The sequence below is a fragment of the Pelodiscus sinensis genome, chromosome 2 (genome assembly GCF_049634645.1).
Source record: "Pelodiscus sinensis isolate JC-2024 chromosome 2, ASM4963464v1, whole genome shotgun sequence".
Lineage (NCBI taxonomy): Eukaryota > Metazoa > Chordata > Testudines > Trionychidae > Pelodiscus > Pelodiscus sinensis.
In genome coordinates this window covers 177,140,139-177,155,524 of record NC_134712.1, presented here as the reverse complement: position 1 = coordinate 177,155,524, position 15,386 = coordinate 177,140,139, and the positions used below count along the sequence as shown (strand labels likewise).

General features: G+C 43.6%; 1 protein-coding gene across 11 annotated transcripts in view; it reads right to left on the bottom strand.

Moving 5' to 3' along the window:
• ULK4 (unc-51 like kinase 4) overlaps positions 1-15,386 on the bottom strand; it is a 421,715-nt gene that overhangs the window by 324,391 nt on the left and 81,938 nt on the right. For 10 of the 11 annotated variants that reach the window (XR_012901902.1, XM_025189022.2, XM_006131810.4 and 7 more), the window contains exon 19: positions 8,238-8,321. The exons of the other annotated variant lie outside the window; for it this stretch is intronic. Coding sequence is in view for 9 of the 10 variants with exons in the window: in XM_025189022.2 (XP_025044807.2) it covers positions 8,238-8,321 (84 nt within the window). In the remaining variant the exon portion in view is untranslated. The remainder of the gene's footprint in view (positions 1-8,237; positions 8,322-15,386) is intronic. 11 annotated transcript variants of the gene reach the window in all.

Here is a 15,386-nt window from a genome sequence, read left to right as displayed (position 1 = left end):
ACATATGATGAAAGAGCTTTTGTACCCCAGTTAACCTGCCAGCAATGTGAACCATAAATAGCATTAATATAGCAATATAGCAATGTTTTTAAAAGCTATACACAATCTCTTTTTTTCCTCAGATTCCAAGTAATTTTACAAAAGAGCACTAAAAGATATAGGGCTTGGCTTTTTAAAGGCACTAAGCACTTCTGGTTCTATTGACTTCAATTACAGGGTGCTAAACGCCTTTGAAAAATCAAACCCACATAAATGCGAAAGCAAGTTCCAATAAGGGGATTGTATGTGTGAAGAAAAAGATAAGCTTTCCTTACATTTTCTTTTCATTCAATATTTAAAAGTATCAAGAAGTCAATATTTAAATTTGGGCAAATAACTTATTTTACTCTATACTGTTAGTTAATTTGGTTCTGGAAGAGCCAAAAGCATATTAGATGCTTTCCTAAACACTGAGAAAAAACACAATCTAAAAGCAATGTACTTTTTATTCTTCAGTTTTGGATAATATATTTTAAATGATATACACACATGCACAGTGAGATTATACATCTTATATTTTTCTAAGCATTTTAGAAGTATACATCTGTCTGTCCATCTGTGAATCAAGAAGTTATTCAGCTTGTCCAGTAATGATGATTCTTTGATGTGTGTGTGTGTTCCGGTAGGTGCTCCACTCAAGTATCAATGAGTCTGTGTGTCAGTGAGTGGAGATTTTTAGCCTAACAGTGCTTTCCTGAACTGCACACACACACATAATAGCTGTCTCGCACGGTCTTTGCATTGTCAGTGGTGGTAAGGTGATCAGTGCCTGTTTGAACACCGGGAACTGACTGAGCTAGATGGTGGTGAGTGCTGGGAAGAGAAACTGCTCTCATGTCCTATGCTGGGTCCAGTGCCCATGGAAGATAGAGTAGGGGAGAACGAAATCTTCTCAGAGGAACACCAATATGGGCTAGATTCCTTGAGTCTCAGAGAATGTGGAGGTTTCTTATCTGTTGGCACCAGTGAAAAAGGCATCAATGGTTGCGATGTTCAGTGCTGGGGTTTTGTTGTTCCGTGCAGTCTCAGCTTTGGCACTTGCAGTGCTGGAGAATGCTTCAGTGCGGATACATGCCAGGACTCCAAACGCTGTGGTGGTGCCACTGTGTCTATCAGCATTGGTGTGGGCAGCATGTCTACCTTTATCAGTGCCAGTATTGTCGCTGTGGGGGCAGTGCCCTTTCTCTTAGGTTCCTACTAGCAGCCTTTCACCGGGGCCATTTTCTGTTTTCGCACTGTGCCAGAGGTAGACAGCACCGGAGAGCATACAACATGAACTGTTGACACCGCAGCCGGTAAGGAGACTTATGAGGGGACTTATTAGACTCTAATTTGGGCGATGAATTGGCCCTTTTCCTCCGAGTTATATGTTCTGAAGGAACAGTTGTCTTTGCTTCTGGAAGAGAGGTCTGTCTCAGCAAATTTTTAAGCCTTTACTCCCAGTCCCTGACCCTGGCGGTCATACTCTGGCAGTGTGCGCATTTTCTGTGTCACATGGCCTTCACCTCAGCACTTTCTACATGAGGCATGCCCATCTGAAGTGGGCATTGAATCTCTACAGCCACATTTTTTAAACCCAGGAGAACCTGGCATGCTGATAAACTAGCATGAAGAACTTAGAGAAAAAACTGGGGAGAAACTTTATATATATATATATATATATATATATATGTATATATAAAGAAAAAGGGAACAAGAACAAGCCAAAGACAAAAAACACTAAAATCCATGAACAAACTAATTTTTATCTTTTTCCAGTGGAGAGCACTGCTCAAAACTCCATCTTCTGCCAAGGACCGTAGAAAAGGAATAGCGTTTTGTTATTTTGAAATAGCACGTCCACACTGAGTGGACGCTGAATCGTATTTAAGGCTGTCCAGAACCAGGTCTGGCAGGCCATCAGGTCAAGAGTTACTTCGTGTGGCTGCTGCCTGAGGCCTATGCTTAAAGGGACCCCCCCCCCGGACAGCCAGTTCTCAGCTTTCCCTGCTTGCTTGCCTACCTCGATGAGGGACAGCAAAGCATTTTGTCTCTGCATGCTCTGGTTGCCCTCACTCGGGACAGCACAGCACTCTGCAACATGGAGCCAGAGCTGCCCCTGGGCACTCTGGTGCTTCTCATGGACACATTGCTGCGAGTCTGGCTGCACTTTCCGCAGGCTGACTTCCAGGAGGTCCATTGGGGGACTGTCAGTATCCAGGAGGCTCCATGGGAGAGCTTCCATCCTGAGGAGCACTAAAAGCCTCCCTGGTCTGCTCCACTGGGGGGCCTGTTCCTCATTCCTCTCTCGCGTCCTTCCACTTACCCCTCTCTAACCCCCCTTCCTGATATCAAATAAAATACATGTATTTTCATGAACACAAACTCTCTTTAACAAAATTGGAGTGGGGAAATGAAACTCTGGTGAGACTGGGGAAAGGAGGCGGGAGAGGAGAGAAGAGAATCTGGGAGAGGGGAGGGGGAAACCTGGGAGGAGGAAGCTGGAAGGGGGAAGCAAGGGAAAGAAGGGGGAGCGGAAGCTCAGGGTTGGGAGTCTCGCCGGACCAACTTGATTTTCATGCAAACCTGCTCTTGGGTTTGCATGCGGCCTTTGGTGGCCAGGCTGGCAGCTATCCTGCCACAGACAGCCACATTCCTCCGTCTAGTGTGGAGATCATGGACGTTGGGGGCATCCTCACCAAACCTGAATAAAGACCATGATCTTCACCCTGGACTAGGAAGGCGCCTGCCTTCTCCGGGCCATGGCAGGCTCCTGGGAGCTGGCAGACTGCTCCTGGGGAGCGGTGAAAGGCTGGCTGGCAGTGGTTTGCGGGCTCATGTTTTGGGGCCACTGGGCCAGGGGCAGTGACTGCTGGCTCTGGGCTGGCAGGCTTGGAGTTGGCAAAGGCATTGTGGCCAGAGTCAAATCCTTTAAGGGCTCCGGGGAAGGGGGAGAGAGAGGAGTATTCTTGGTTGAGGTTGGAGTGGCCACCAGGGAACCCTGGGAAGGCTGAAGGCCCCCTATTTCGATATAAGTGTCTACACAGCACTTATTTCGAAATAGCTATTTCAATTTTGGCATTGTTCCTCAAGGAATGAGGTTTACCAAATTCGAAATAAGCGCCCCGCTATTAATTTCAATTAATTTCAAAACAGCGGTTTGGCTGTGTAGATGCTAGTAAAGTTATTTTGAAATAACTTTCCTATGTAGACATACCCAAACAGAGGCTAGGGACACCATTCCTACCCATCGTGGCTAATAGCCATTGATGGACCTAATTTCTATTATCTTATCTAGCTCTTTTTTGAACCCTGTTAAAGTTTTAGTCTATACCACATTCTCTGGCAAGGAGTTCCACAGGTTGACTGTCCGTGAAGAAAAACTTCCTTTTGTTTGTTTTAAACCTGCTGTCTATTAATCTCATTTAGGCTATGTCTAGACTGCAGGCTTCTTTCGAAAGAGAAATCCGCTTTTTCGAAAGAGAGCACCCAGCGAGTCTGGATGCTCTCTTTCGAAGATGGCCTCTTTACATTGAAGAACGCCTTCAAAAGAGGAACTTTCGAAAGAAGGCGTTCTTCCTCGTAAATTGAGGTTTACCGCCATCGAAAGAAAAGCCGCGTTCTTTCGAAATAATTTCGAAAGAACGCGGCTTGAGTCTGGACGCAGGGGAAGTTTTTTCGGGAAAAGGCTACTTTTCCCAAAAAAAACCCTGAGTCTGGACACGGCCTTAGTGACCCCTACTTCTTATATTATGGGAACAAGTAAACAATTTTTCCTTATTCACTTTTTCCACACCAGTTATGGTTTTATAGACCTCTATCATATCCCCTCCCCCACCGCAGTCTCCTCTTTTCTAAGTCTTTTTAATCTCTCTTCATATGGAACCCGTTCCAAACCCCTAATCATTTCTGTTGCTCTTTTCTGAACCTTTTCTAATGTCAACATATCTTTTTTTGAGATGAGGCGACCACATCTGTATGCAGTATTCAAGATGTGGGCATACCATGGTTTTATATAGAGGCAATAAGATATTCTCTGTCTTATTCTCTCATCACTTTTTTAAATGATTCCTAACATTGTTTGCTTTTTTGACTGCTGCTGCACGTTGAGTGGATGTTTTCAGATAACTATCCACAATGACTCCAAGATCTCTCTCTTGAGTAGTTGTAGCTATATTAGTCCCCATCATATTGTATGTATAGTTGGGATTATTTTTTCCAATGTGCATTACTTTACATTCACCCACATTAAATTTTATTTGCCATTTTGTTGCTCAGTCACTTAGGCTACGTCTAGACTGCAAGGCTCTTTCTAAAAAGAGCATCTAGACTACAACCAGTACTTTCAAAAAAGCAAGGCGCTCTTTCGAAAGAGAGCACCCAGGCAGTCTGCATGCTTTCTTTCAAAAAAGCACAGTTTGCATTACATAGCGCCTTTTTTCGAAAGAGCACTTTCAAAAAAAGGCATTATTCCTCCTAAAACGAGGTTTACTGCGGTCGAAAAACCTCCACGTTCTTTCGATTTACTTTTGAAAGAATGTGGCAGCAGTTTAGATGCAGGGGAAGTTTTCTCGAAAAAAGGCCACTTTTTTTTAAAAAAGCCTGCAGTCTAGACACACCCTCAGTTTGCTGAGATCTTTTTGAAGTTCTTCACAGTCTACTTTGGTCTTATCCAGGGCTATTGAACTATGGAAGACCTGGGGGCCACAATGATACAGCACAGGCCGCAACTGAAGTGTGGTTGCATATACATGCAAATAGCTTCTTTCACACTGACAGGCATAAATACAAAGCACTTCCCATAATGCCCCAGCACTTCTGGCACCTCCTCCCTGGGGGCTAGAAATGCTAACACCCTGTACCCGTCTGTTCCAGCCAGCCCATCTGCTTATGTCTTTCAATGCTCTCTCCACAATGCTGTTGTGGAGCGTGTTCTCAGTGGAAGCTATGTTCAAAGGATCCCCCTCCGGGCCACGTGTTGAGCCCCGCATAATCCCAACCCACCCCAAGGGCAGCAAACAAATGGGGCTGCAGGCCGCATGCAGCCCCTGGGTCACGTGTTGAGTATCCCTGGTCTTAACTATCTTGAGCAGTGTACTATCATCTGCAAATTTTGCCACATCACTGTTTAACGCTTTCTCTAGATCATTTATAAATAAGTTGAATAGAACTGGTCTCAGGACAGACCCTTGGGGACCCCCACTTGTTACCTCTCTCCACTCTGAAAACTTACCATTTATTCCTACCATTTGTTGCCTGTCTTTTAACCAGATATCAATCCATTAAGGGGCCTTCCCTGTTATCCCATGATAACTTCCTTTATTTAAATGCCTTTGGTGAGGAACCTTGCCAAGGCTTTCTGGAAATCTAAATATACTATATCCACTGGATCCCCCTTGTCCACATGTATGCTGACCCCCTCAAAGAGCTCTAGTAGATTAGTAAGGCATGATTTCCCTTTACAGAATCCATGTTGAACATAATTTGGTTGGGGAAAAGTCATCTATGTTTCTGACCGTTTTATTTTTTACTATAGTTTCAAATAATTTGCTCAGTACTGATGTTAGACTTATCGGTCCATGATGCCAAGATCACCTCTAGAGCACTTTTTAAATATTGGCCTCATGTTAGCTATCTTCCAGTAATTGGGTACAAAAGCTAATTTACAGGATAGGTTACAAACCAGAGTTAATAGTTCCGCAATTTTACATTTGAGTTCTTTCAGAACTCTTGGGTGAATGCCATCTGGTCCCGGTGACTAGTTACTGTTAAGTTTATCAATTTGTTCCAAAACCTCTTCTAATGACACCTCAATCTGGGACAATTCCTCAGATTTCTCACCTAAAACAAAATGGCTCAGGTTTGGGAATCTCCCCAACATCCTCACCCATGAAGTCCAAAGTAAAGAATACATTTAGCTTCTCTGCAATGACTATCATTTTTGAGTACTCCTTTAGCATTTCCATCATACAAGGGCCTCAGTGGTTGTTTAGCAGGCTTCCTGCTTCTGGTGAACTTTAACATTTTGCTATTACTTTGAGTTTTTGGCTAGCTGCTCTTGAAACTCCTTTTTGGATTTTATGTTTTTACACTTAATTTGACAGTTTAGGCTCCTTTCTAATATCCTCACTAGGATTTGACTTCTACTTTTTAAAAGATGTCTTTTTAAAAATCATAAAATCTTCGAATACTAATCAAGTGTCATTACAGAAACAGATTGGAAACTGATTCAGGCAATGAGAACTTACTCCTGCATTTCTAATCAGTTGCCAGATTATCTTCAATTTAAACAAAAAGAGAAAAGATAGAAAATTAGAAGAAGTACACAGAAAAGAAACTTTTGTCCTTGAGCATTCAGGACTACATAAATCAAATCTTCATTTGGCTGTTAACTGTAATTAGAAATTCTTCACTGAAAAATAATCTTACAACGCAGAGAATAATTTATTTTTTTAAAAAACTTTTATCTTCAGAAAAAAAAACCAAGAATTTTCCTGTACATTGGGAAACTGACAACTAAAAAAGTAGTAAGGAGTACCAAAAACATAATTGCATCTGTCCCCTTTGACCAATATGCTAGGTTCTTCAGAAGTCCAAAGATAAGAATCATAATGGTATTCTAGTTTACCTTTTCTTTTCCCCTCGCACTTTATTTTAATAAAAAAGGCCTTGCTCAGGTAATGAGCTTTAATTTTAAGTCCACTGAGCTTAGCATGGAACAGGACTGCACTGCAACAAGAGGTCTGTTTCATGCTGTCAAAATAACACTACATAATCATGCCAGTTTCAATTATTTTAATAATTTTTTTCAAAATACCCATTAGCAACTAAGGCCGTAACGGTACAGGCATACAAAAATTCTCCTCAAGAATAAAGAATTAAAGAAACCCTATGACAATCAAGTTCCTATTGCTCTGCCACAGTCTACCACCCCAGTGCCCAGCTGTGCCCATCCCCCAGTCCAGACACCTGCTCTGCCTCTCTTGCCAGAGCCCAGGGATCCTGAGGGAGAAACCTGATTATTTTGGTCTCAGGTTTATGCAGAGTTTCCTGCATGCAAACCTCTCTTTCCCTCAGGGCATTTTGGGACCTTCAAGCTACCATAAATCCTCTAGCTCCATGTCCCACCCCCACCCGCTCTCCCCACAGCACTATATTCTATGTGTAGGCTAGGCTTTGCTGTGTCCAATAGCCCCTAGTGGTGGTTAGCAGCACCATAGCCCATTTCTGTAAGGGAAAGAAAATTCTGTGTGCACAATGTTAATTTCTACAAAATTCTGCATTATGGAGTGGCACAGAATTCCCCTGGGGTAAATGTTCCTTTCAATGCCTCTGTTTTGTTTCTATGCCATGGATATCCAGAGATAGCAAGAAGTCTCCGTTTGCCAAACTGACATTTACAAGGGTTATAACAACCATGTCTTGGAATGACATCTTATTATGTATCTTTTATTGGCTGGAAAGAGTCCAGAAACAAATCAGATATGTGCTCTTGGTTACTTAATTTGGAAATTTTCTATGCCGCTTGAGATTTCTTCTGTTAAGTATAATCTGTAAGCAATAAAGATCTAAAAAGAAGTGTTTAATTTTGCCTTTTTCCCCAGTAAAGAATTTTTTTGGCTTCTAGCTTTGCCCCGGGCAATTGGCCTTAAATAAACATAAACGACAGCTTTATATGTGGCCATGTTCAATTATTTTTCATTTTGAGTGGGGAATCTAGAATGTGGTTGTTTTCTATCCTTTTTTAACAAAGTTTTCACAACAGGAATTAAGTACAAGACCTTTTTTGCTATGTATTATTTGTATCTTAAGTTCACTACTTTCAGGCTCCAACACACACTGATGGCCGGGCAAGATGATGGAGTGTTTAGAGCTTTGTATATCAATTTTTTCCATCAGACTGGCAGAAAATAAGATCTGTGTGTATATATACACTCCTCAAAAGAAATCCGTAACAAATAAATTACACATTTACATCACAGTCATTCTTTATTTACTATCTTATAATTGAAATCAACTAACAATGCATAAATATTGAGTATACAGATTTTTGCAATCAACTACTACTGTGTAGTTCATGGTCATATCATGACTATTTAAATTCAGGAACAATACTTCATTGACAATGTACTGCAGTGCTTTAGGCTACAATTCTCTCACAATGCCTGAAGGGTTATTACAGTGGAGAAATTCAACTGAGGACAATAAAAAATCCTTACCCCTTCCCGAAGGCACCTCATTAGCACATTGTAAGCAGCTAAGGGAACAACCCAGCATTCTCTGGGGTGCGCCTGTTTTTCTTCCTGCAATGAAGTAGAAGGATCAGCAGTGAAGCTAACAGCAAAAATTATATTAACCCTTTAATTCTAAAATATTCATAACATCTCAGCTATGAAAAATACATCAAATAGATTTTTAAAAGATGAATATTATATGTATGTCAACTGAATAAATCTAGAAAAATTCTGGAACAACATTTGAATTTGACATTTTGGATTTTCTGGCAAAAAAGTTTTTTTTATTATATTGTTGAACCACGATCTAACATTCCTATTAGTATTCATCGTACAATTTTTATTTGTCATTGGCTTAATGCAATTTAAATTACAACCAGGACTACAATCTCAGCAACTGTTTTGATTAATTTGTTAATTATTTCTAAAATATCAAAAATTAAAAAAAGTAAGTTATTGTATTTAAACTTCTCAGAAGGGTAGCCGTGTTAGTAACTTAAAAAACAAGTAGTCCTGTGGCACCTTAGAGTCTAACAAATCTAAAATTAAGTTTGATTACTTTTTCAATTTGCTTTTGAAAAGTTGTCAGCCGATGGTCAGGGCAGAGAGAGACAGAGACAGAGTGTGTGTGTGTGTGTGTGTGTTACACCCGAGTCTTCAGCTGCTGGGACACAAGGTCCTGTCGCAGAGGGCAGCCTAGGGAGGCTGACGGGCACCCCGAGGAGTTTAATGTCTGTGTCTTTAACCGCTAGGATCGGAATCCCTTCGCAGCGGGAAGTCAACAGGCCGACAGACGCCCCAGAGTTTATAGGAAGAGCTTATTACATCTCAGATTTTGACTGCTAAGATACAGGATCCCTTCGCAGCAAGCAGCCTAGGGAAGGCTGAGAGATGCCCCTACGGATCTGTCCTCTGGAAGCGACATGATCCAAATGCCCCAGCTCTTCCTATATCTGTCCCTTATGACCAGCTGAAGTTCTTTTAAATTGTGCTTGGTTCTGTTAAAGCAACTGAAGGAGTCAGGTTAAAACTTAAACAGTTACAGGTTTATTAAAGAAGCTTATAAATCATATGGTTATAATGGCTATTGCTCTATTTTTTAAACTGCTAGCAAATACAGATTTTAAATGGTTACACAGGAAAAAGGAAGATAGAAAATAATGGTACCAAGTGACAGCTTAATCTTTAAAGAGCTCTATTTTATGCATGCACTAAAACAAAAGGACACATACGGGTACAATTTTTACCCCCTTCTGCGTCGCTCGACCCCAGTGTGTCAGGCCAGGATCGGTCCCTCAATTCCTCGGAAAGATGAAATACAAGGTGGGCGTCCCCGTGGACCTCGGGAGGCAATTCACTTAACCCGACCAGCAGGAAAAGGTTGGACTGGCACTCAAAGTGAGTATGCTGCTGGACCCATCTTTATACCCCTGGGGTCACGTATTTCTCTTTATCGGTGATGCCAAATGGTGCTGGTCCATCTTTGTGATGCCAGTTCTTACAAGGGAGTTGTGAACTTAATGTACACTTGTAAGAGAGATAACTAAATTGGGAGCACTGGGCATTCTTTTCTCAGTGGGAGATTCCTCTCCCAGGGATGACTGTGTGTGATCGTATCAATGTAGGTGCCAGCCAGGGCAGTTCTCACAGCCTCGAGGTCAGCTTATTGCCTTGATTGTTCTTTCTCATATCTATGTTTTCAGCTTACTCAGGGTCAGATGAGCCAGCATATCCAAGCCTTGTGTCGAGACTTCAAAGACTATGCTGATTTTATTGATCCTTCTCTGCCCTGTATGCAGGCACCTCAGAGGGGCAAACAAGATGGAAGTGACAGAGGGGTGGCCTGTCTGGCTACAAAAGTATGCAAAAGTTACAAGTGTAACTTATCCAAAAGCCACTATGAAGCACTTGGGAATCTACTATTTATCTAGAGAGAAATATCAATATTCCAGAATCCTTACATATCTCTTCTATTATTATAGTGTTTAGAATAAGACTATACCAAGAATATTATGCCACCATTAGTGGTAAATGGACTGCTGCTCTCTTAAAAAAGTAGCATAAAATTGTCAGGTAAACAGAAGGTCATTTGGACTTTCTGAACATCTAAGACTGAACAGGGGGAAGGATCAGGTGAAACTAGGAGGCTGCTTATCTTGAGAAAGAAATGTTTAGAACTGTTTAAGTAAGAAATTGCATATTAAGTAACATCAATTTAAGTAAGTAATCTTATTGGATTAGAACTAGCTATATGTTCTTGTTCCTTTAAATTTAGTAATTTACTTTGATCTGACTGTTTTCACTGGCAACCACTTCAATTCTGTTTTTTATACTTAAAACAATTTTGTTTACTATCAAACCCAATATAAAGAAAGAGTTATTCACCTTGTGCAGTATCGGAGGTTCTTTGAGATGTGTCCCCATGGGTGCTCTACTCTTGGCGCTGGTGCATCCTCGCGCCAGCAACCGGAGACTTTTCTAGCAGTTTCCACCATGCCGCGCATGCGCTGCAGCACCCCCTTGTGTTGTTGGAATCTGTTAGGCAGCAGGCAGACAGGCAAGCGCACGCAGCACAACATAGCTCCTCCATTCCTTCTCTACCCATTAGAGCATAAGGCTCCAAAGCAGGGGAAAGAGGGAGGGTAGTGGAGCAACCATAGGGTCACATCTTGAAGAACCACCATTACTGCACAAGGTGAACAACTCTCTTCTCCTTCGAGTGGTCCCCGTGGGTGCTCCACTCTGGGTGACTACAGAGCAATTGTGAGCTCATGGAGGTGGGTTTGTAGCCATGTGGTAGTCACTGTAGATAGTACTGTGTATCCCACCACCATGAAAGATGCAATCAAAGAGGAGAGAGCGTAACGTTGAGTGAATGTGTGGTCAGATGACCAGGAGGCGTCATTGCAGATATCTTGGAGAGGAACATTGCTAATGAAGGCAGTTGTGGAAGACATCACTCTAGAGGAATGAGCTATGATGGTTTCAGGTAAGGCTTTGTCATATAATGTATAACAACATGTTCGAATACAGAAGGTAATCCATTTCGAAAACCTCTGAGATGAAACTGCTTGTCCTTTGGATCATTCAGTGTAGGACAAAAACAACCTAGGGGAGACTCGCCAGGGTCTGGTTCGGTCCACATAAATTGCCAGTGCTCTACAGATGTCGAAAGTGTGCCATGCGACTTGAACTGGATCAGCATGCGGCGTAGGAAAAAAGGAAGGCAAGTGTATGGGTTCGTTGACGTGGAAGGGACTTTGTGGAGGAACTTCGGGTGGGGTCGGAGTATCACTCTGTCCTTCGTGAACACCGTGTATAGGGGTTCAGCCATTAAGGCGGTGAGTTCTCTCACCCTCCTACTGGAGGTTATCGCGACCAGGAAGGACATCTTCATGGAAAAATGAGACCAAGAGCAGGTGGCTAGAGACTCAAACAGTGGCTTTGTCAGGCTTTTTAGAACATGGCTCAGATCCCAGACAGGGACCGGAGGGTGGACAGGTGGGAAAATGTTTTGCAGACCCTTAAAGAACAGTTTTGTTATCAGATTAGCAAGGATGGAAACCCAATCTGTGGGATGATGAAAAGCTGCTATGGTAGCAGCATGGACCTTGATGGTGCTAAGAGCGAGGACTGAGTGTTTCGGGGATAATAAGTAGTCCAAAAAAGTAGGGAGGGGGGTGGAACCAGATGTGTTATGTGCGAACAATTAAACCAGTGAGAAAATCTATTTAATTAATATAGGTATGTTCTCCTGGTGGACTGTCTTCTACTGTTGATCAGTATCTTTCTCACCAGCTCTGAACAGGTATTTTTGGCATCCTGGAGCCATAAAGGAGCCAGGCATGGAGATGAAGTTTGTGGAGTTCTGGATGGAGAGTCCTCTTGTAATTCTGTGACAGGAGGTCGTGATGGAGTGGGAAAGGATACGGGTCCATCATCGCCATCTTGTGAAGGTAAGGATACTACTTCTGTCTGGGCGATGCTGGTGCCACTTACATGAACCGAGCTTGATCTGTCCTGATCTTGTTGAGGACTTTATGTAGGAGGGGAAAGGGAGGGAAGGTGTAGAGGAGAGGAGCGTCCCACCTGATGGAAAAGGTGTCTCTGAGGGAGTGTTTCCCTAAGGCTGCTCTGGAGCAGTAGAGGTGACACTTCTTGTTGTTTTTTGTGGCAAAGAGGTCTATGTCTGGTTGGCCCCACTGATAGATTAGTGGAGCGAGAGCGTGTCTGTCTATCTCCCATTCATGCTGATAGTGGAATGTGTGGCTTAGGGCATCCGCTGTGATGCTGAGTACCCCAGGAAGGTAAGAAGCTATTGGGGTGACCTGATGTGCCAAGCACCAGTTCCATAATTTAGTGGCTTCCATGCAAAGGGATGGAGACGGCGCACCCTCCTTCCGGTTGATGTAGTATATGCAGGTGGTGTTGTCTGTCATGATGGTAATGGACTTGTGAGCTATGTACGGTTCGAAGTGTTGGCGTGCATATCTGACTGCTCGTAGTTCAAGGAGGTTGATATGAAAAGTTTGTTCCATGAAGGACCATTTCCCTTGGGCTGTAGTGTTACCCTAAATGGGCTCCCCAACCCATAAGTGAGGCATCTGTTATAATTGTGAGGTTGGGGGGAGGACACTGAAATGGTACACCATCTAGCATGTTTTGAGGAATTGTCCACCAATGAAGGGAATTGAGGATGCGTGGTGGAATAGACACTATTTTGGAGAGTTGGTCCCTGGAAGGCTTGTAGGTTGTGGCCAACCATGACTGCAGGCCCCTCATGTGGAGTCTAGCCAACTTGACGACATATGTTGTAGAGGCCATATGTCTAAGGATTTTGAGGTGTTCACGTACCGTCATGGTGGAAACTGATTGCGCACTCATGATAAGGTTGCGAATGGTGTTGGATTCAACCCAAACACAGATTCGTGTCAATGAGGGCCCCTATAAACTCCAATTTTGGGGTTGGAAGTAGCATAGATTTTGTGTGGTTTATATGGAAGCCCAGGTTGACCAGAAGGTGCATAGTGGTATTTGTCATGGCTTTGGTTTCCTGCAGGGACGACCCTTTTATGAGGCAGACATCCAAATATGGGAATATCATGACCCCTTCACGCCAAAGTGAGGCCATTATGACTGCCAGAGTTTTGGAAAAGACCCTGGGGGAAGTTGAAAGGCCAAAGGGGAGCACTCGGTACCGGTAATGTTGGGTGCCCACCGTAAACCGTAAAGAACGTCTGTGAGCAGGATGGACCGTGATGTGCAAGTAGGCATCCTGGAGGTCAAGAGCTGAAAGCCAGTCCCCTTGATCCAATGCGGGGATGATTGTTGCTAAAGTCACCAGTTTGAAGCGGTCATAGGCAATGTACTTGTTGAGTCTCCTCAAATCCAATATGGGTCGCCATCCTCCAATTTTTTTCTGGGTTAGGAAGTAAGTTGAATAGAAGCCTCAACCTTGGAATTCTGGTGACGCTTGTTCTATGGCACCCAATTGTAGAAGGTGCGAAACCTCTTGTTGGAGAAGGGTTTCGTGAGATGGGTCCCTAAAGAGGGACGGGGTAGGAGGGTGGGTAGGAGGCAAGGAAGTGAAAGGGATGGCATAACCGTATTGGATCAGTTCCAGGACCCATTTGTCTGATGTGATTTGGATCCATCAATGGAAAAAGTCCCGGAGAGGGTGGTTGAATTGAGTAAGACTGGGCGCAAGTGGTGGTGGAGTGGCTTTCTGGCTCTTGACATATTTTTCAAATCTGTTGTTTGGCTGCAGGCGGACAGGTTGCGGAGGAGTGTTTTTTGGGTTGGCCTTGGGGTCTACGACATTGGGTCTTTGTTTCTGACGGGAGTCATATCTGGTCTGTTGTCTGAAGGGCTCTCTGGGGCTCTGGTAAGTCGAGTATCTCGTTATTTTAAAGGAGGAAGTGTACATTCCCAGGGTCCTGAGGGTGGTATGGGAGTCCTTCATAGAATGTAACACTTCGTCCATCTTGGCTTCAAAGAGGTTGGTCTTGTCAAAGGGTAAGTCTTCGACTTTCTGCTGTAAGTCTCTCGGGACTCCTAATGCCTGAAGCCACAAGATCCTTCATAGTACAATTGTGGATGCTATAATACAGGCCACGGTGTCTGGTACGTCCATTGCGGACTGCAGGGCAGTATGGGAGATGGTGTGAACCTCCTGCATGATATTAAGTAAAGTTGATCTCTTGTGTTCTGGAAGGTGTTGAACCAGATCTTGCAGTCTGGAGTAGTTGGCATGGTCATAGTCCGCTAGCATCACCGTATAATTCGCTGCTTTAAGGAGCAAGGTGGCAGAAGAGTAGACCTTGTGGCCCATGATGTCGACTTTTTTGTAGTCTCTGCCCTGTGGAGTGGTCCTGAGGTTAGGCTGTCTTCTCTTATGTCGAACTGAGTCCACGACTAATAAGTTTGGAGAGGGATGGGTGAAAAGCAAGTCCATGTCTTTAGGGGCGATAAAGTATTTGTGGTCAGCCCTTTTATTTGTCGGGGTAATGGACGCAGGAGTTTGCCAGATGTTATCCGCAGGGTCCATAATAGCCTCGTCCATGGGGAGTGCTATTCTGGAAGTAGTGGGAAGTTATAGTGTGCATAAGAGTCGATATTGCTTTACTTGTACCTCTTGAAGGTCTCACTCCTGTGCCAAGGCTACTCTCTCTTCAAAAGGTCTTGGCATTTTCTTGTGTTGTCGCTGGAGGTTCGGCTGTGACTGCCTCATCGGGAGATGATGAGGAATTGTGTAAGGGGGAATCTATCCTCCCCTTCTGAGAGAGAGAGTCCTGTATTTCAAAGTGACCTGGAGAATTTGGCTCAGTCAAATAATGAAGGGAGGCGAGGCCGGTGGTAATCTAGAGATGGTACAAGGGGCACGATGGTGGCTCTTCTTGGGACGTGGCTCCCATGGCTGCCACTGGAGGTGTATGGTGGTGGTGGGTAGGCATACCATAGTGCATACCATGGTGGTAGAGGAGGAAGGTATGCATATTGTACTGAACTAGGTTGCCAAAAGGGAGGTCTGTGGGCCGGACTGGAGTGTTGGGAAGAAAACCTACTCCTTGATTCCATGCCCACCTCGCTGGGAGACCGAGAAACATTACATAACCTGCGGGACCGCAGCAACTA